General features: G+C 33.1%; 2 protein-coding genes and 1 non-coding gene across 4 annotated transcripts; all 3 read right to left on the bottom strand.

The window, feature by feature from the left end:
• Positions 1-922: 922 nt before the first annotated feature.
• On the bottom strand, positions 923-8666 carry LOC132050478 (LRR repeats and ubiquitin-like domain-containing protein At2g30105). Its single transcript, XM_059441729.1, has 10 exons — positions 8358-8666; positions 7097-7191; positions 5497-5658; positions 4115-4225; positions 3919-4019; positions 2720-2857; positions 2453-2501; positions 2209-2274; positions 1440-1559; positions 923-1367 (listed from the first exon to the last, which is right to left on the bottom strand). Exons 1-10 carry the CDS (start codon positions 8527-8529, stop codon positions 1257-1259), a joined length of 1125 nt encoding a protein of 374 aa, XP_059297712.1. The 5' UTR covers positions 8530-8666; the 3' UTR covers positions 923-1256.
• Positions 8667-12202: 3536 nt separating this feature from the next.
• TRNAE-CUC (transfer RNA glutamic acid (anticodon CUC)) lies at positions 12203-12275 on the bottom strand. The gene has a single exon. It is a non-coding gene; the product is annotated as a tRNA-Glu (tRNA).
• Positions 12276-12916: 641 nt separating this feature from the next.
• LOC132050480 (LRR repeats and ubiquitin-like domain-containing protein At2g30105) lies at positions 12917-18892 on the bottom strand. Of its 2 annotated transcripts, none has more exons than XM_059441732.1 (5): positions 18698-18892; positions 17701-17783; positions 17076-17141; positions 16251-16400; positions 12917-13299 (listed from the first exon to the last, which is right to left on the bottom strand). In XM_059441732.1, exons 1-5 carry the CDS (start codon positions 18873-18875, stop codon positions 13240-13242), a joined length of 537 nt encoding a protein of 178 aa, XP_059297715.1. In that variant the 5' UTR covers positions 18876-18892; the 3' UTR covers positions 12917-13239. The 2 variants fall into 2 exon arrangements, with proteins under 2 accessions (XP_059297715.1, XP_059297716.1); XM_059441733.1 differs by lacking the exon at positions 12917-13299 and adding an exon at positions 15926-16049 and having other exon boundaries at positions 16247-16400.
• Positions 18893-20950: the final 2058 nt, after the last annotated feature.

The following is a 20950-nucleotide window of genomic DNA, read 5'->3' as shown; positions in this document are numbered from 1 at the left end:
CGCATGCTCTAATCAAAAGAGAAAAACAATTTATTTTTATTATATAAGGGTAGTTTAGTAAATTTTACATTACATTATTGGTTTCTTAATATGTGTATTTTTGATTAAGGTGACACTTATGATAGGACCGAGGGAGTATATGCCTATTATGTGTCTAAGATACCACACAATGCCAAAACACGTGTCGAAACGTCAAATTCCCTATATTGTAATTGAAAGCCTCATCTATACATTTTGACCGGACAAGCAAGTTTTAGCAAGTCTCAGAATATTTAGTGCTATGCAGAAAAAAGTTTTAGTTGGTATGATCGCATGAGAAAAAAGTTGCATTGCGAAAAGTAAGTTCGAAATTTACAGAAGCTTTTATCATCATATTGGGATATGCGCCAAATATTTTCGCTCTAAGTCGGTAGAAATACAATACTTTTGGTACTCCGTCCGGATAAAAAAAAATGTGTTCACTTAGCCTTTTTTTTAGGTCAAAAAAAGTGTCTATTTATTAAATCAAGAAACAATTAACCTTAACTTTTCAGATTTGCCCCTATTAAATGTTATGTGATCAAATCTCTATACCTATTTAATTAAGGCATAGTTTAGTCAATTTTCATATTTTTTTTCTTGAAATAAATAGTTTCTTAAAGGGTGTGCAAATGACGCGAACTCTTTTTTTTATTTTTTATCTCGAGGGAGTATTATGAACTGTACTCATCTCACTAACCACTAGCCATCAATGATTTATATTACAGTATTTATTGGACATCCAATTTGAGAAAGAAATTAAGATTTTTAAAATTTGATAAAACTTACCATGAACATTTCGTGGCTCTAAAACCATATCATTATGGGTCGAATGAGAATTTCAAGTTAGATATTTCAAAATATAGTAATGCGTATTTCTTTTTTGGGACAGACAAAAAGAATGTGTGCCACAAAAATGCTACGGGGCCTTCGTTTTGAACTTTACTAACAGAGCTTGAGATTATATGTCTTTCTCGAGATTCATTAATCACAAAGCATCAGGACCTCCTACTAATGTTTTTATATGTGAGTAAAGATTTTCAGAACAATGGTAAATCTGTAGGGAGTGTACACATATATTTTCTTGATCTAAATTTCTATAGAACCTTGAAATTCCTTGTAGTATCTTAACAGGTACTGTAGGATTCTTTTGTAAGGATTGCTAGGAATCACTATGCAAATGCATATGTCATGGATTCATGGTCTATATAAACCGAGCAATTTGTGTCACTTGCCTATCAGTTTTTATCAGCTCCTTCATCAAATTTGGCAGAGCTACTCACTCTGAAGTCCAGTTGCTTCTGATGCTTTGACCGTCTTCTCTCATCGAAATTCTCCCATCCTTCAAGCTGTGAACGTTTGGAAATCGTGAGGGGGGAACAGAAATGGGGCATATTACTAGTTAGTGAATAATTGAGTACCTGGCGGATAACATCCACAGTTATTTCAGTGCCATGGAGATCTAATATCGAGAGTTCGCTGCACAGCTTAAAGATGCTGCTAGGAAGGGATTTGATCCCGTTGTTTTTAAGATAAAGTGCCTGCACCAGTAATCAGAACATGAAGCACGCAAATAATTGGGGCAAAAGCATACTGTTTCAAAAAATTGTTAACTAGAGAAACTTGTGTAACAGCTTTTTCTCCCTTTTGATAACTGAGAGGTCCCTAGGAGTTGGTTGGCACACAGTTCGAAACTAAGTGATAATGGGCCCCCATCTACCCCTCTCCACTTAAAATTAGGCTTTTATCTGTGGCAGGATTCAAACTCGTGACATGCCCCTATAATGTGCGGTAAGAACTTACTTGCGCCGAGTGCTACACCAAATTAATGAATGTAAGACGTGTCTCTCATACACATTTTCCACTTCACCGTGATTAAGTTTTACCTATCACGTGCTTTGCTTTTAGCAAAGCAAATGGTGTTGGTCAAGCAGATGATGGCAGTAGATCGCCCAGTTTGGTCTAACAACCAGTACTACAGCATATCTAGCTAACTTAGTCAGATGTTTGCAAGTTCTATTCTATACAGCGTTTATAAAAGAACAAGTTATTTTCTACATTACATAAAATAAATTGTAAACTGAAGTGGTATCTTTGAAGCATGACTTCAAAAGAAACACACTATAATTAAGCAAAGAATGTGAGAAGAAAGACAAACAGAAATGCAAAAGCAAATAAATGCTGACAAACCTTTAAGTTCTTTAGTTTGCTAATTGTTTCTGGCAGCTCTACCAAAAGATTAGATGAAAGATCAACCTACACCATAATGAATCAGGTTATACGTATATAGGTAAATATTATTACCGTAATAACATCATAGGAAACAATAAATGCTGGAACTTGTTTCAGCCTATAATTTGGATTTCATGATTCCAGTTAATGAAAGAGAAGAAGACAAGCGAATAAAGGAAAATAAGCCAATTTTTTTTTTTACCTCAATAAGAGAAGCACAACCCCCTATACTTTCCGGAATAGAGTGTATCCTGCAATTAAAAGATTAAGCTTACAAACCTAAAACTTAGGTTCTTATTTCTTCAAAGAGAAACAAAAAAAAACTCAACAGACTCCAAAACATCAACGTCCTCGAGAAAGGTTTATCATTGGGCGAGAGAACAAAGACTTGTAACAATAACTTAACACTAAATATCATGATAACAGTACATTGAGATATCTTTTTGTTTGTTTCAGTACTTCAAATTACCTATTGTTGTTAACTTTCAGAACCTCAAGGCCGGTCAGCAGACCTATCTCAGATGGGAGACCTGTTAACTCGTTATGTGAAATATGAAGTTGTCTAAGACTGGTCAAAGCGCCGACCTCAGGAGGCAGTGTTGCTATACTGCATACCAAGAAGAAGATCAGTTGATACAGTCGTATAAGAAACCTTTATACGAAATAAAGGCACATGATAAATGGTTGAGGTTGATAAACAGAGTAAGCCGTATCAGAAAATAAACACGAAACAATATCTGAATGTCACTGAACAAAAGAAAATTAGTACCATGATTTTTGTGAATGAAGGATAGACAGCTTATATTCAGTTCCCAAGCATGTTTTTGAGAGGGTCAGTCAATAAATAATGATCACCACTAAGAATCTCTCTTTTCCACTTCCAATTAAACATCTCACATGAACTGCTAATAAACAAAAAGTGATGAATATTACACGTTGGCGTGGTTTTTATACTTTAGCAAAGGGGGTGTCCTATAACCAATTCGGCACTTAAAAGTAAGAACTGAATACCTTAAGAGCCGATTAAAAGCTTTATAATATTTTCGTGAGAACAATTCAAGTTACATAGAAATTGATAATTGCCAATCACTGGTTCAAACTAACTATAAAGTGATATGTAAAAGCCAAACTATTCAAACATTTGACAGACCATGACAGTTGACAATTTTTTAAACATGCTTTCATAAGTATTTGACTATTCTGGAAGTAACTTGTTCTTGTTATAAATAAATGCAATAATCGGGTTCATTGATATTCATAAAAAGTAAAATGCAAGGAAAAACCAGTATATTAGACAGAAAACTGTGACCGAATTTTACAATTGAGTTTCAAGCTGAATGTCAAAGGAAAACTTGGAATGGTTAATATTCCAATTATGCAACTTAACATTCGAATACTCCAAATTCAACAACTTATATTACTCATTGACATAACTTAAGTTTTCATATTTTAATTTTATCAAAACAAATGAGAACTATGACATTGCAATTACTGTCCCTCACAATCAAATCTACATACATGTTTGGTGTAGCCATCATTTAATGGTACAGAAAAGAATACAAGTTAACTTCAATTACATAGAGACAATGCAACATATTGGCGAATCTCATTCAGCTTGGAGAGTAGTATGCTAATGAAGGGAATATATGAGGAATAAGTGGGACTTACTGGTTTTGGTTCAGTGAAATAACCATAAGACTCTTTAGAAAAGCTAGCTCTTCCCAGCTTAAGGAATTATCCACTATTTCATTCCCATTGAGCATCAATTTCTTGGAAGCAGAAACAATACCAAAATAAATTTCTGCCTCAAACAAGTGAATAAATTGCAATTTCAAAGATAAGTAAAGGAGTCAGCTCTATTGACCTGAAGCGAACATAAACTATTAATCGCCGCCGGAAGATGCTGTATTGAGTTTTGGCTGAGATCAAGGACTCTAGCAGAAGGTCCACAGGTCAACACTTCATCTGGTAGGGCCTATCAAGTTCCAATAAGTGATTAGAGCAATATCTTCAAGAAGAAAAAGCAGCTGGCAACGTAGTTTAAGGACATACGTATGCTACTACGATTTATTTAATAACTCTTGGGTTATAGAAGGAATCAAACTTGGTTTTACTACTTGGTTAAGAGAAATTTACCCTTTGACCATAGTATATTCTCATTCTTGATACAGAATATCTACATGCATAAGTGATACAAAAAGGGAATTATCTGAGTAGTGTAGGCCATTTCTCTCTCGGACTAACCCAATATTTATTCAATAAGTTTGAACTGCACAGTAGTATTGTTTTCTTTTTTTCTTTTCTCTACATGACTTGCATCTTTTTGGGACTTCAATTTAGTTTAGTGTCTTGCTACTGATAAAATTTTGGGTGGTCATTCTGGTTTTAGTGTTGCAACAAATAAGTTCCAAGATGAAATATTTAGAGGTACCCACTAGAAAGATTAAAATACCAGAAACATGCAACATTTTCGTCATCAGCTACTAGGAAGGTCATGCTTTTAATCCTCCTAGTTCCCAACAAATGAACTATATTCTAGGAAGGTCATGGTTTTAACCCTCCAAATTCCCGACAAATGAACTATATTCAACCCATCTATCAGCCAAAGTTTTTAATTGGAATAAAGTATGTCATGGAGGGATTTTGCTTTATTCCAAATGTATTGGATCTTTATGACAATATTCGTCCCATCTCTTTTGCTCTTCTATTCATGGGGGAGGGAAATAGAATTTTGTTTTTTATTTAGACTGCACAGCTAGTGGTATCTTTCTAAAGATACTGGGAATATCTACTCCAATGGCCATGTTCTATTTGGAGTAATACTGCAAAATTAGCCTTCATACAGATGGATGAGTTGTTAACAGCTCCATTACTGAAAACAGGTATTATAGACAAAATGAAGAACAATCGAAGGTTCAAATCCCTCTGCCCAATTTTTATAATTTTATGGATTCTTTGTTTTAGTGGTTTTGCCCATATTGGTATCCGAAATAGAAGGGAATAGCTGGCTATCTCACCTACTCAAGCCAGAAATAGATTAGATATAAATTAGATAAATGAATTGGAAGGAAAAAGAAAAAGAGAAAACAATTTTATATTAGGTCAACTCCAATATGTGTAAGATTGGATAGAAGTGAGTTCTGGTTTAACCATTGTATCTCTTGTCCCATAACAATTAAGATCAGCCATGGTAAGAACAGGTTCGAAATCATTTGACGAAGCAAAGCCAGTTACTTCTCATCTTACCTTCAGATTGCATCCTGATAATGCGACGACCCCAGTAACCTTCCACCGTTCAACTTGGCTCTTCAGAACAGGAATTTGAGGACCGTCCGTTTTAGGTCTCATAGCTTCAGGCATCCTCCTCACTGTGGGCAATGTGGAAGCTTCCTTTCTTATTGGTCCATCCTATCAAATATACACAAAAAGGTAAATAACTCAAGACATCAGATTAAAAAGCTTTAAAATTTTAATCAATTCACTTTCTAATATAGAAAACAGAAGTTCAGGATCTAGTGGAATTTCTGGTTTTTATTTTATAAAAAATCCAAAGACACAAGTACTGGTCAATCGATTACACCTCAATCCCAACTAGTTGTAGTAGTCTCCTATATCTCAAATTCTCAACATACATTACTCCACGTATATCCATTTCGTTCTAGTAATCAATATGTTGTCCTTTAAGACAAAGAAAGGCTTTCTAATACTAGAGGTTTTCTATATTTTCTAATGATATACAATTCTGTAACAAAGTGTACCAACACAGCTAAGCCCCAATACCAAATAGTTGGTAGGAGTTAAATGGTCACTCAACTAGGTGAATTTATCTAGCAAAGTCATTTTCTCTGTTTTATGACAACAAAATCACTCAACTATTTCTTGGTTTCTTAGAAGGTCATACCTACCAGATTATGGTACAAAGTCCACTGGAGATCCCTTTTTGTTTTAAAAATACACATTTTATATATATATGTATAAACGATAATCAGTTAAGCAAAACTAAGTTACCATTTGATTTTTCCCATGTTTTCTTGTTCTTATTTCTTGATTCAGAATTTTCCTGAGCACCACCACCACCTTCAGAATTTAACTCTTCAATGATGATTTGCTTCGGAGAGCCTTATTGTTCATTCAACAGGTAGTTCCAACTACCAAATGGTTCAGTGAAATTAAAAATGGATAATCGAAAGGGTCTTTTCCTCCAAATAGTTTCGACATTGCTCACTGTGAACAAACCCACCAAAAGAAAGTAGCTTTTCAGTTTTCGTAAAAATAAAATTGTATTTGTTGCCACAAGTGAAATGTATTTCTAAAGCTATGAATTTAGAATACAAGTTAGCACTTCCTACATTCAGAATTAGGAAATGTAGAAGCAACCAAGAAAAAGATAATTTCATATTTAGAACAAAAATGGATCTCCAATGAACTTTCAACCATAATTTGGTAGGTCTGACCTTTTAAGGAACCGAGTAATAGTTGAGTGATTTTATTGTCATAAAACAAAGAAAATAACATTGCTAGATAAATTCACTAAGTTGAGCGACTATTTGGGGAATTAACTCAGTTGGTAGTCACAAAAGAGCTTCTAGCAAAATGGAGGAAAGGACGGAAAGTGAACTGCAAAGAAAAATCGGAATATTACAGCCAAATACCATTCGGCCATCTAGTTTACTATATGTATGCAGTGTACTGGTAGTGTATATACTAAATATACATATACTATACATACCTATACACTACCTATACAGCCGAACTGTATAGGCAGTGTATACTTCGGCCATGTTTGGTAAACTAGATGGACGTAGTGTACATTTAGGTAAGTTTCCCAAGAAAAATGAAGAATTACCCCTTGGTGTAAGCCCTGGGAAGCCATTAGCATGATCTTAGCACCATTTTTAACCTCCAAGGACTTCAATGTCATTTCATCCACCAATACTTTCCCTATTCATGAAAAACACACAAATTATGTCGACTATCAAATTCAAATAATACTTAATCAAAAATTATTTCCACTATCATTATATAAAAATTAAATCCTTTTATATGCGATAAAATAATTATTATCATACTTCTAGCCAAACAGGTAAAACTCTCATCCTGTCAACAGTTACCTGTCTCACAAATGACTTTACAGAATTGATAATAACAAAATGAAGATACATATGAAATTTATGTTCCTAATGTAATATTTGGTTGAAGTAGAAAGAAAATATTTGAAATTAAATTCGAATTAAAGTTGTGTTTGAAAATGAATTTCAAACTATTATTTTACTTGATACTGCTCAAATAACTTTTTTCACATAATGGTCAAAAACACACGTCAAGTATCACTTTTTCGTGAGTTTCCTACCTGATAGTGAACTATCAAGTGTTTGCGTTTTCTACCTGAACAATCACTAACTATTTATCAAAACAAATCTCGACTAGTATCTGATGGTGCGGGGTGTACATTCTCTATTTATTTTTTTTGTGTGTGTGTTTAAAAATGGTGCCAAATGACACTCCAGCAGGATAATTAAAGGAGTTAAATTGAAAAGTTAAAAAAAAAAATTAAGAGATAATAATCAAAAACACTATCACTTTTTCGCGTGTTTCTAACTTGATAGTTCAGTGTGTTTCGATAAATAGTTGGTGATAGTTCAGGTAGGAAACTCAAACACTAGATAATTCAGTGTGTTTTGATAAATAGTATACAAGCACCTTATAGTTAAGGTAGGAAAGTTCAGAAAAAGTGATAATTAAGGTGTGTTTTTAACCATTATCTTGATAGAAAAAAAAAAAATTAAGTATTTACGATAATTATGTCCAAACAATTATTTTCAGCCAAACGTGTTCCTGAAGAAATTCAGTTCACTGATATTCAGCTCTTTGGAGCTACTATTGTTTAAAAAGGGGAAGAGGATAATTCACTCAAATTTCAAACCCACGTATCAGGGAAATAAGGATCATGGTTATTATTTAGTTGGGTGATGGAACGAGTTTAAAAAATAATTTCAAATTATTTTAGAGAATAACACAAGGGTATATTTGAAAACTTTCTTTTTTTTTCAGTAGAGAGGTATTTTTGACCCGGTGATAGGGTTAGAATTGAAAGAAGTAAGTATTACCTTTGAAAATGAGTTTTTGGCCACGAGTGAGCACATTTGTGAGTGGTTGAATCAGTGATTTGAGCTCTTTGACGGTCGATTCTGAGGAGATTTCTACTGGTATTGATCGGCCACTGAACTTAACGTTGACTGTAATTGTGTTATCGCCATCGCTTTTTCCCTCTTTCTCCATTTTTACTCCAATCTCTGAATTCACAACGGGGAGATTGACCTTCTTAATGAATTCAAATGAAGATGATTTCTCTTTGACGAAATTATCCTCGATTCTTAACGAGAAATAAAAAGAAGTTAATGTGCATTATTAAATTTTTGGGTTAAATTTATATCATGTTTAATTTGAGTTATTAATTAGTCTCGGTATAAAAGTATAACATAATCTTAGATAATATTATTTCATTTCCTAGGTGGTATAACTAATACACACATGCTTTGGATTATATGTGGTATGTCCCACCTTTAATCCAATGAATGAAATAAAGAACAAGTACTAAATAATTCAGGATTATAATTTCAGAACTATAATTCCTGCATAACTTTGTCCGATTACCAAATGACCACTAATGGTCCCTCAGTAGGTTAAAAATAGTTCCTTAACTATCCATAGTTGGTGATTAATTCAAAAAAGTGATTTTTAAGCATAAAAAACCGTTTGGATTGGCTTATAACACCATTTAAAGTCATTTTGTGCATAAAATGTGTTTCAAAAAAATAATTGGTGATAATTCTAGAAGCTAAAAAAAATAACCAGATAACTTTTTTTTTTTTTTTTTTGGCTTATAAGTGTGTTTTGCCCATCCAAATAGTTCTAAAGTACTTTTTAAATGTTGAAAGTTATTTTATAAATAAGTAGTTACGTGTTTGGATAAAAGTGTTAAAGGGTGTTTCGATAAATAGTATTGGAATTAATGTAAATATATGATAGGAAATGTCAAACACGCTTTTTTGCCAAAAAAAAAAATAGGTTCAACTTCGATTTCGGTATTTGACTTTTTTTAACTTATTTTAAGTTGTTTTCTATTTTACCAAAAATTCAAAAAGTTAAAAAAATGGCTTATAGTCCAGTTTGACCAACTTATAAGCCAATCCAAATAGCTCTTAATGGTTTTGGTCATTTAAGTTTGCCACAAGTTAACAAAATGTGAGGGTTGGTTAAAAATGGTCCCTTAGTATGCACTTGTTTATTGGTACTAAAATAATAAAATTAACATTTTTACGATAAATTATTCATCAAACAATTATTTTAGAGACAAGAACTATGAAAAAAAAAAAAAAATTAGCGAAAATAAAGGTGATAGGGTTAAATATTGAAAGAAGTAAGTATTACCTTTGAAAATGACTTTTTGTCCAAAATGAGCGAAAACATTTGTGACTGGTTAAAGCAATGATTTAAGAGCTCTTTTACTGAAAATATAGTATAAAAATAAATACTTCCATTGTAGTGGTTCTTTTTTTTGCAAGAAATTAGTTTACGCGCATTTTTCCTCGAAAATAACCATAACGTTGGTTTTCGTAAAAAAAAAAAAATAGTGTCCCTCGATTTTATCCATCGGTTTCCGTCCATCATTTGTTTGCTTGTTTTAGTAGTGACAATTTTTATAGTTTTTGTTATTTCTAAAGTTTGGTGTATTTTCTTAATGAATTCAAATGAAGATGATTTCGGTCTTTTTGACGAACACTATTTCCTAACATTCTTAACGAGAAATAAAAAGAAGTCAATCCGTTGGTTTTGTCCCAAGGTATTTAGCCTTTTTTTAAGTAATTGTGGGAAAAGGACGCTAATTTTTTTTTATTTTTTTTGAGAACTCAAATCTAACATTTAGATGAATATTTTGCATTATTAAAGTGTCAAAACTTTTTAGGACCAAAAATGTTAAGTGCATTCTTAATGGACTTTTTTTAACCAACCCTCATAGTTAGTCGGGGACCATTTTTGTTAATTTGAAAATGTTAAAGGACTAATAACAGTGTTAGAAAATAGTGATTTGAAACGGCTCACAATTTTCTTCAATGTATATCTTCAATTAGTGTATTGGGGTCCATCGCTTTTTAGGCTAAATAAAATTTATAGTTTTTTTTTTTTATTTGCAAATATGAAAATTATATCTCAAAAATCAAAAAACGAAATAATTCCATCTTAAATAAGGAATCACACTCATTAACCTTCTTTAAAATCAACATTTTCACCAAGGGACCTCGCATCTCTTATGTATATTAAAAAATGAATTTGCACAAGTAAAATAACATCTTCAATAAGGGAATTACACCAAATAAGAAAAATAGTAGAAAAACTATTCAATAGGTAAATACACCCCATAAGTAAATGTAAAATTAGATAAACTACAAGTTCTCAAAAATAAGTAATAAATTTCATGTTTTTTCTAAGCAGTGTTTACGAAATTTCCATCACAATTTAAGTAGTAAAGTGATTTAAATTGAATTTAACAATTATAGAATAGCATAAATTTTTATAATACACTCCCTCCATCCATTTTTATTTGTCCATTATACTAAAAATATATGTCCCCTTTTGCTTGTAAGTTATATAGTTTGAAAAACCAAGACATAATTTACCATTTTATACCTATTTTACCCTTATTATTAAGCGTTCCAATTCATTTTCATTTTATTTATTGCTTATTTGTCCCAAGTCAAATATAGAAGTAAATATGGATCGAAGGAGTAATAAACAAAAGAAATTATATGTTAAAAAAAAAAAAGTTGAATTTTGATCTCAATCCAAAATTTCCATCGAGACCCAAGTTTTTCGATTTAAATATGTGTATTTGATATTAAGAGAAATGTCTAATTTTTTTTTTTTATTTGTGTGTTTCCTCACTAGAATCTATATAAGATAAAATAATATAAAGAGGAAAGACAATATAAATAATAAAAAGATAAATAGAAAATTAGGGCCAAAAGGGAATTAAAAGTGTACAAAGGAAGTAAAAAACGCAAAGAAAATGGGAGTCCAAAAATGTTCAAGATAGATTCATTGTCTACCATGGACTATCTTTGTCCAATTTAACCAAAGCAAGTAAGATTAAATATTTAACCTAATTTAAGCAAATTACAACATAAGTATATAAAAAATTTATTAATGAGGGCATACCCCCAGGACTAAAGGTGGATCCGCCCCCGTGTATAGTTACGGGACTATTTTGAACCTACTCTCATAGTTAGGAGACCATTTATGTCTATATCTGGTTAAACGATAAAATTGACTTAAAAATACATGTTGCTCCTTCCGGTTCAAATTAGCATTTATTTTTTTTATTAAAAAAGGGTGTCCACTTACCAAATCAAGAAACAATTTTTTTTTCCGAATTTATCTTTATTGAGTGTTAAGTGACTAAATTTCAATTCATATTTAATTAAGTATAGTTTAGTCAAATTACCTATTTTTTCGTATAAGTTAGTATTTTCTTAAGGAGTGTGCAAATGGTTAAGTAGACACTCTTTTTAAACCGAAGGGACATGCCAGGTATTATACAAGGAAAATTTATCAAAAACAACCCCTCTCTACCCCCACAAAAATAAGGGTAAAACTTGTGGAAGTTGTTATTGTACGCCATGCCTTGTACCAAGTGTAATCATTTTAAACTATTGTTTGCAAACAGGTTTTGATAATTTTGTAGAGAAGTGTTTGCGCAAAGTTCTTTGTTTAAGTTTTTTTTTTTTTTTTCATTTTAAATTCTCACAAAGAAGAAGAAAAAAACCATTTTTAGTGAATAATAGCCGAAGTTCACAAAAGGATTATATAAGTGAAACACTAACAGAGCCTTTGATTGCTTTTTCAGAATTATATCACATTTCTTTTCAATATCAAATAAAGTAAAAAAAGGTATTTCCGTTGCCGGGACTTGAACCCGGGTCTCTCGGGTGAGAGCCGAGTATCCTAACCAACTAGACTACAACGGATTCTTGTTAGGTAAGGAGCCCTTACCTATGAAATCATATTTTCCAGCGCGAATCTGAATTGTCCACACCCCAAAACATGTGCAAAACAGATGAAAAACCAAAAAAATTGAACTCCTTCCGTCCCAAAAAGATTGTCCGCTTTTGACTTGGAACAAAATTTAAAAAATAAAGGAAGACTTTTGAAATGTGTGGTCCAAAACAAGCCTTGGATATTTATGTAATCGTAAATCATCTCATAAAAGCTTAAATCGTTTAAATATAGAAAGGGGACAATCATTTTAAAATAGAAAAAAAAAGGAAAAGGAAGACAATCTTTTGGGGACAGAGGGAGTATTATTTAAACCTTATTACGTGTCGTGCATTTCTTAACCATAACACTAACTGGTGGAATACAAGTGCAAAAATTATAGTAAGCAACAAGAATGGTTTTAAAAGGACAATAGTAGTTGATCATTAAAAATAAAAAAAAAAAAAAAAAAAAAAAAAAAACTCATAGCTCAGAATCAGCCAAAAAGTTCCTGAGTGATTTTTGTAGATTGCAGTAATTGACTCGGTGCACTGAGGCTTCTAACTCCTGGATCAAACTTTTCCAATTTGGTAATCACCATTGAGTTAATACCAGTACTAAAAAAAAAAAAGAATTGGCCCAAAGGAAAAGTACTATTTATATGTATTAGCTTTGCAAAATACACGTACAAGGATCCATTTACATTCATGACTAACTACAACATGTAGAGGAGGGGGTTTGGCTCGATGAGCCATTACAATAAGGAGTATGTGTGGGACCTGATCCTACAAAACAGTACTCTTCAAGACATGCACTGATGTTGGTGTGACGACACGAGTAGTGCCAATCTGATCAGCTAAGTATGCCGGCACTGCAAAGGCGGGTGTTTGAGCAAAAAGTGTCATTGAATTGTACTCTTCTAGTAAACAGTCATATTTTGCAAGTGTCTGCACTGCATTAAGAGTTTCTTGATTTAAAATCGTCAAGCATATCAACAAAACTCTGAATGCGATGAACCTGCCAGGAGACACAAATTTTGTAGCAGAGGCATCATATGAGTTCGTGAGTTTGGTTGTTGCGAAATAGCTCACAGAAATAATATTCACGGTATATAACATCAATAAGAACGAAACATCAAGACATGATACATAACAACGGGTCTACCAAGTCTAAAATTCCTTATTATAGTGAATAGGATTGACCACATTTGGCAGAGGTATGTGCGCCTAAAAATGCAAATAGCTTTAGGTGTACATTTCAGCTATGTTGCTCGGACTCTCCAAAAATGTTGCCACACCCGTATCGGATTCTCGCCAAATAAAATATTTTTGGAGTATCCGACACGCACCCATCAGCAGTTTTGAAAAGTCCGAGCAACATAGCATTTCAGAATTCACTTTCGCAACTCAAAACATACCGCGTTTAAATTTTGAATTTGTCACTGTTCAAGAAGGGGATTACACTTTACTTATTTTGAGAACTTAACTGAATCAAATTTTACTTGTCTTTGAGATTACAGTTTGATGCATCCCTTAAACCATCATTTAAAGAACTCTCTCTTTTGAAGGTAAAAATTCTCACAACATAATATGAGAAATAAAGTTACAAAACTAGAAAAATATACAGATAATTTTTTCAAAAAAAATATAAAAATAATTCCGTATTATTTCTGCGGAAAAAAATAATTGAATTGAGTTATTTTAGTGAGTAAAATAATTTTGATATTGACATGTCAAAACCCGTAAGGGATGCCCACTATTTTTCAAATTGACCTTTTCCGTTTAAAGACTCTCATTTGTAAAAATTCTCACAACATAATATGAGAAATAAAGTTACAAAACTAGAACTAATATACAGTCAATGTGATGTTGGCTAATTTTGATATGTGACACCTTGGATGCCCAAAACAGTTTTATGTACTTCTGAGCAGTTCACAGAATGTGATGTTATTTTAATGTGACAAAAACAGTTTTATGACTTAGCTGTTTTTTTTTTGTTGTGTGTAGACTTCATGGACCATATCTAAATTAAATCCCTTAATGTATCTACGGAAAGGGCTCAAATATGCCATTGAACTATCGGAAATGGCTCATCTATGCCACTTGTCAATAGTTTGGCTCATTTATGCCATCGACGTTACCAAAATGGCTCATCTATGCCATCGCCGTTACCAAAATGGCTCATTCATGCCATTTTTCATCAACACCGATTTTACAATACCAGATATGACACGTGGCCTCCAATTAGAGGTCCACGGTGTTTAATTAAACCAGCCCAATTTTAAATCCCAAATTAATAAAAAATCCGACCCAAATTGATGAAAAAGGGCATGAATGAGCCATTTTGGTAACGGCGATGGCATAAATGAGCCAAACTATTGACGAGTGGCATAGATGAGCCATTTCCGATAGTTCGATGGCATATTTGAGCCTTTTCCGATGTATCTATCTGTTACTACCACTAAAATTCAGGTCAGAAGAAGCTGCAGCAAAGGGGTAAGGACTAGTAACTTTGTGTTTAGTTTTGTTTTGAGATATATAGTTGTCCTTGTTGCTAAAAATATCTCACATATCAACACTGTTTGACCTTCCGATGATTTGTGTTTTCAGTTAGTTTAATATGACAAAATATTGTATTGTGACTTTAATGTTATCCAGTGCCGGCTAAAGGGGAAAGCCACTAAAGCAATTGCTTTAGGCCCCCCAAAATTGAATGCCCCAAAAAATTTATTTTCTATATTATCTACATGTTACAAAATTATGAATAAAAGATACTAGATTTTTAAAAAAAAAATGTGATAGAGGTTGTTGAGATAAATAATTCGGATTTTACAACAAAAATGCAATATATGAAAATGAATAATTTGGTGAAGACTTTAATAACATAAAAAATGAAGTCTCTTATAGAGTCGATTAGTTTTATAAAGAGTAGATTAAGTCATTTTTTCACTTCAAAATAGACTTGAATTATTTTAAATGTATGAAATTATGTCGACATCTACTTAAGTGGTACAAACTTGAGATTATTAGATTATGAGAATTTATAAAACTATTATTTTAACGATCAATAGATGCTTTTTATACAAATATTATTTAAATTTTATTGAGTAGAGTTACAAAATATCTCTAGTGGTGGAAGTTAGCAGGTAACCGAGTGAATAATCAAGATACGTACACCAGATAGATCAGAAGAATCTGGTCTATGGTTCCCGCTGTTGTTGTGTGGGGTTTATGGACAGAAAGGAACCAAAGATGTTTTGATGGCATCGCAACTAGCAGCTCCAATTTTAAAGGCAGATGCCTAGTCTTACTCTTTAGTTGGGTTAACCATACTCCTTTGTTTAACCCTGAACAATTCTTGGATTTTGTCAGCTCTCTAGTTTTATGATAGGTCTTTATTTTTGCTTTTTTTTAGAGCTGACTGTCCTATTTTTGTAAATCTCACATCCCCTGGATGCCTTGTTATTAATATACCACTTATTTCATCAAAAAAAAAAAAAAAAAAATTATAATAGGCATATATAAAGTTGTTTATCAAATAAATTTAAGTCTTTAAGAAGGTTTAGCTTTAGGCCTCAAATTTCGTTGAGTCGACGTTATCATGTGCATCAAAGGATAAGGACTAGTAAGTAGTAACTCTGTTTTTAGTCTCCTTTTAAGAAATATACTTGTCCTTGTTATCAAAAGAAATTTCATGTTGTTCTTTAATTGGGATAAATAGCAAGTTAATTTTGTCTTAATACTAGCATTTGTGAGTTGAAGGGGAGCCTTGGCGTAACTGGTAAAGTTGCTGCCATGTGACCAGGAGGTCACGGGTTCGAGCCGTGGAAACAGCCTCTTGCAGAAATGCAAGGTAAGGCTGCGTACAATAGACCCTTGTGGTCCGGCCCTTCCCCGGACCCCGCGCATAGCGGGAGCTTAGTGCACCAGGCTGCCCTACTAGCATTTGTGAGTTAAGCATCAACTAACCTCCTTCTTCCTTTGAGTTCTTGCTTCTCCTTCTTCTGCTTCAATACTATCTAGTTTAAGAAGCTGAACCATGAACAACTCTGTGAGGATAACAAATTCTCTGTCCTCAACTGTAGTACCTCTCTGCAAAGCTTCCTCTATTGCCACAACCTACAAGAAAAGCAACAAACATACGTAACCACGAATCCTTGCTTTTATATTCGGCATTCTGATTTTCACATTGATCATAACCATGCTCGGGAAATTTATTTCAAGTCTTCTCCATGAAGATTGGTGAGTTGGTAAGAAGTCAGTCTTGTATGGTTATAAGACGGGATTGGACAAAGAAAAGAGAGAGCTCAACCAGACCTAGCCTAGCAGAGCCAGTCGCGACCAAGTAGATGGCATTTTTTAAGAGTTTAAGCCTCTACCGGACTAAGAGCTACCTAAGTACAATTAAAGAAAATGAAAATGAAAGGTAAGCAAAAGAGAGGAAAAATGCGAGTCCCCGAGAACACAAGTAGGTCACCACTTCAACAACTCACCGTACATAATATCAGTGGCACCACTTTTATAAAGGCCCGTTTTTCAACCCACTTAAGTACAATAAGAAAAACCCATGATTTGCCACATTGTGAGAAATATCAGTTACTAAATGATTTTTCTTTTTTAAAGTGGTGGCATATGGATAGTATGTGAGGTGAGTTGTGTTTTTTGGTACCAGATTTAGCATCTATCCTCTGCACTATATATATGCATAGTCGAGTTGTTCTTTCCGTTACGAAATTAATTATGACTTTGATGCAACAAATTGAGAGTTGAATGATCATCCGTAAAATTACTTACCCTGGGTGAGAGCTTATCGACCTCTTCTCTTACTCGGGCAATGGCTTCACAAGAGACAGAGGTACCCTGCAAGTAAGTAAATAACTCGAGACATCAAAAGCTTTAAGTTTTAAATAAGCTAAGGTAGTGGAATTTCTGGTTTTCCAATTTTATAAAATATCCAAAGACAACAAGTACGGTGAGTCAATTACACCTAAATCCACACTATATCTGAATATATACATTCTACTCCGCGTAGACCCATTTCATTGTAGTGATCAATATGTTGTCCTCTACGACAAATAAGAGGCCTTACAATAATAGAGGTTCTCCATTCTCTGCATTTTCTAATGATATCCAAATCCGTAAACAAACTTAGTGTAGCAACACATTGAAGTTTTAATCCCAAATAGTAGGTAAGCCAACAATAACGTTTTTAGGGAAGTTGATTGTTCTAAATAGATATCCTACATCTGAACTGAATCTTTTTCTAGTTCAAGAATCTCTTTCTAGTTGCTCTGGAGCTCTAGAACAATTAGGAGATTCTCTACGGCCTAATTTAGCGATCATATTGCTTCGAATATGAGAGTTGCTAATAGTAAAATTCAAGAAAAAGAGCATAATGCATAGAAAAATGAAGAATTACCCCTTGGGAAGCCATAAGCATGATCTTCGCACCATTTCTAACTTTCGACGACTCCAATGTCATTTCATCCACCAAAACTTTCCCTATTTATGAAAAATACACAAATTGTGTCAACTATTAAATCAAAGGCTTAATACATACACAACCCCTTAAACTTGTCAGTAAATTCTATTTAGACACTGGAACTAAGGTTTGTTCAAATTGAGCACCTGAACACATAATAAAGTATTTCTATTAGACACTTAGGGGTCATTTAGTAGTTGGCTAGAGTTATGCAGGTATTAGTAATACATGAATTAGTTATGAGAAAATCTATGTATTATTTTATGCAGCTATTAGTTATGCAGGGTTTAGTTATTCATGTATTAGCTATTCCACCTTTTGCGCTGTATAAAATAATACATAGATTCCCTCGTAACGTATACATGTATCAGTTATGCGGGTTTCTAAATTGCAAACTAAACACCGTACTAATTTTATACATGAATAACTCACCTCATAACTAGCTACCAAAAAAAAGTCCTACTTATGCAAAATTTTAATAAATGAATAACTTACTCCTAACCAGCTATCAAACGACCGCTTATGGTTCAAATTTTGAAAAAACTGTGAATTCTTAAGTTAATCACATAAAATATGTCAATCTCTTTAAGTATACACATCGGCCTCAATTTGATTAAGGCCTGAGGTTTTGCGGCTTATTGTGGCAAATGCATATAATTAAAGAAGCTGACATATTTTAAGTGTACAAACGTTTTTTTTTTTCCTAAATTTGAACCGAAAGTGTCGAATATGAACACTTTATTATATGTTCAGGTGCTCAATTGGAAACAAGCCTTAGTTTAAGTGCCTAAATGAAATATCCTGGCAAGTTCCTAAATTAAATGATCAGGACTATTATAAGTGAAATAGTGGTCATGTTGCAGCAATTCACTGGAATTCAGCCCTGTGGAGCTTAAAAAAATTACACTGGTATGTTAGAATTGAACGAAAATACCTTTGAAGATGAGTTTTTGGCCACGAGAGAGCACATTTGTGAGTGGTTGAAGCAGTGATTTCAGGTCTTTGACGGTTGACTCGGATGAGATTTCAACAGGTATCGATCGGCCGTTAAACTTAATGTTGACTGTGATTGTACTTCCGTTATCGGTGTCGCTTTTTGCCTCTGTCTCCATTTTCTCCAATCTCTCAATTCTTTGCCTAAAATAAAATTAACTAGCTTTTTCTCATTTTACTATTGTATTAATTACATTAATAGATTGATTTTGTGAGTTCACATACCAATATTTAAGAGGTTTTATTCTTAATGAAGTAAATATTTATCGAGAGAGAATATGATGAAGTATGTTAAGACGGTAAAATAGTCAAGATGCTATCCTTATAAATATTTTTTTAATGGCGTGTTAATAAATATTTTGAGACGGAGGGGGTATTATTCTCATTTGACAAAATTATCCTTCACTCTTGGAGAAAATGACAAAAATGGTCCCTTAAGTTTGAGTATAGGGTCATAATAATTGTCCCTTAAGTACACACGTAACGATTTTAGTCCTTTAAATTTGTTAAAAGTTAATGCTTTTAGTCTCCATTAAATATTATCGGAATCTAAGAATCTATGAAAAAAGGAAATTAGCGGGAACTTATATTTAGAGGTATATTTTTTTTAGTTTCTGCTAGTTTTGATTTATTTCTAGAGGCTGATGCAGTTTTTTTGAGTTGTACTTTTATGTTTTTGTTTTTTCTAAAATCTTTTTTAATGTCTAACGCAGTTTTTTTTGTTGCTTAGTTTAGGTTTTGCTGGAATTTCTTGGTGTTTACGGTTAACTATTTTTTTCTACTATTTCCGTCAAATCTAGGACAGACTTTGAAACTTTTTTGATGGAGACTAAAAGTGTTAGCTCCTATTGACAAATTTAAAAGACCAAAACTGTTAAGTGTATATTAAGGAACTATTTTAAACCTAACCCTCGAATATAAGAGACCATTTTTGTCATTTTCTCTTCACTGTTGAACGGGAAAAAAAAAGTAATTTAAGTGAGACTGTGGTCATGTTGCCATAATTCACTGATATTCAGTTTTTTGGAGCTCCGTTTGTTAACAAAATAATGCTGATAGGTTAGAATTTAAAGGAAATACCTTTGAAGATGAGTTCTTTGCCGTGGCTTGTGCTACACGACGACAAAGATACTTTTCTGAACTTCAAACAAAGTAGGCGTTTGACCATGAAAATTCAATATTTTTCACTTTATTGGGTATTTTGGAGTGGTGTTTGGTTATAGTTTTTGCAAAGAGTATTTGGTTGTTTGAATGTATTGAAACTGAAAAAAATGAAGAAAACAAATTTTTTGGTGTTTTTTAAATTCCAAATACAACTTCAGGTTGTATTTAGAATTTCCATGGTCAAACGTTAATTTCCAAATAAAGTGAAAACGTTTTCCGGAAAACAGTGAAAAATTTCATGGCCAAACGGGCCCAAAGGTTATTCCAATTTGACTAAATTATCCTTCACTAATAATTCCATTTTGAAGTTTTCCATTAATATATCATGGTTAGGCAATAGATTAAACTTAAAAATGTATACGGTAAAAACCGGGTAAAGTTTGTCCGGTGAAACTCGGGATCAGTAAAAGGAAGAGAACGAACGGTAGTGTCGATGAAGAAGCTTTGCTTGAATTCGTTGTATCCCAGGAGATAACTCCTTATCGTGGTCGGGTCGGTGTCCGATCCTTATAGGAGTTGATTGTGGTCGTTTGCCGGTTCGAATAGCAGCGAAATCGGTCGTGGCCGTTAGCCGGTTTCTTCGTGACCACCGTCCCCGATCGTGGCCGTTGGTCCGGATAATCGGTTATTCGCCGCCACGTGTGGGAATCCGCCTCACCGACGGAGTCGTACGAGGTGTCGGGCTCTATGGCCTACACTTAACTTTATCCTAGTTATTGTCTTTTATCTAAAAGAGACGTGATGTGTAGAGACTATAAATAAAACTATAAATAGGAGTGAATTCCTCGCTTTGAGGTTGGCTTCGGATCAAGAACTTTGTACTTTAAATATCTATATAAAAATCTCTTCTCTTTGGTTTTCGAGACTTTGTCTTGATTTCTGACTTGAACAATTCATTGAACCACTTCATTCAAACATTGCTTAGAACATATATAAGATCTTAACATAAAACACATAATTCCAATATCATTATCCAATTTTTAGCAAACGAACCCATATTTAGGCCTTTTTTTAAATAAAAAATAATACC

Source organism: Lycium ferocissimum, chromosome 3 (genome assembly GCF_029784015.1).
Source record: "Lycium ferocissimum isolate CSIRO_LF1 chromosome 3, AGI_CSIRO_Lferr_CH_V1, whole genome shotgun sequence".
In the NCBI taxonomy this organism is placed as follows: domain Eukaryota; kingdom Viridiplantae; phylum Streptophyta; class Magnoliopsida; order Solanales; family Solanaceae; genus Lycium; species Lycium ferocissimum.
Note: the sequence above shows the minus strand (reverse complement) of the source record. Positions and strands in the feature narration are given on the sequence as shown.

What these genes read in the sequence shown, in the direction of transcription:
- LOC132050480 (XM_059441732.1), bottom strand. Translation starts at nt 18,875, where the DNA reads ATGGAGACAGAGGCAAAAAGCGACACCGATAACGGAAGTACAATCACA. An exon ending in TGCTTATGGCTTCCCAAGGG is followed by an intron (nt 17,142 to 17,700) that starts GTAATTCTTCAT and finishes ACTTACTTGCAG; the next exon opens with GGTACCTCTGTCTCTTGTGA. An exon ending in TCGATAAGCTCTCACCCAGG is followed by an intron (nt 16,401 to 17,075) that starts GTAAGTAATTTT and finishes CTTTTCTTGTAG; the next exon opens with GTTGTGGCAATAGAGGAAGC.
- LOC132050478 (XM_059441729.1), bottom strand. Translation starts at nt 8,529, where the DNA reads ATGGAGAAAGAGGGAAAAAGCGATGGCGATAACACAATTACAGTCAAC. An exon ending in ATTTCACTGAACCAAAACCA is followed by an intron (nt 2,858 to 3,918) that starts GTAAGTCCCACT and finishes CTTGGTATGCAG; the next exon opens with TATAGCAACACTGCCTCCTG. An exon ending in CTGAAAGTTAACAACAATAG is followed by an intron (nt 2,502 to 2,719) that starts GTAATTTGAAGT and finishes TTTTAATTGCAG; the next exon opens with GATACACTCTATTCCGGAAA.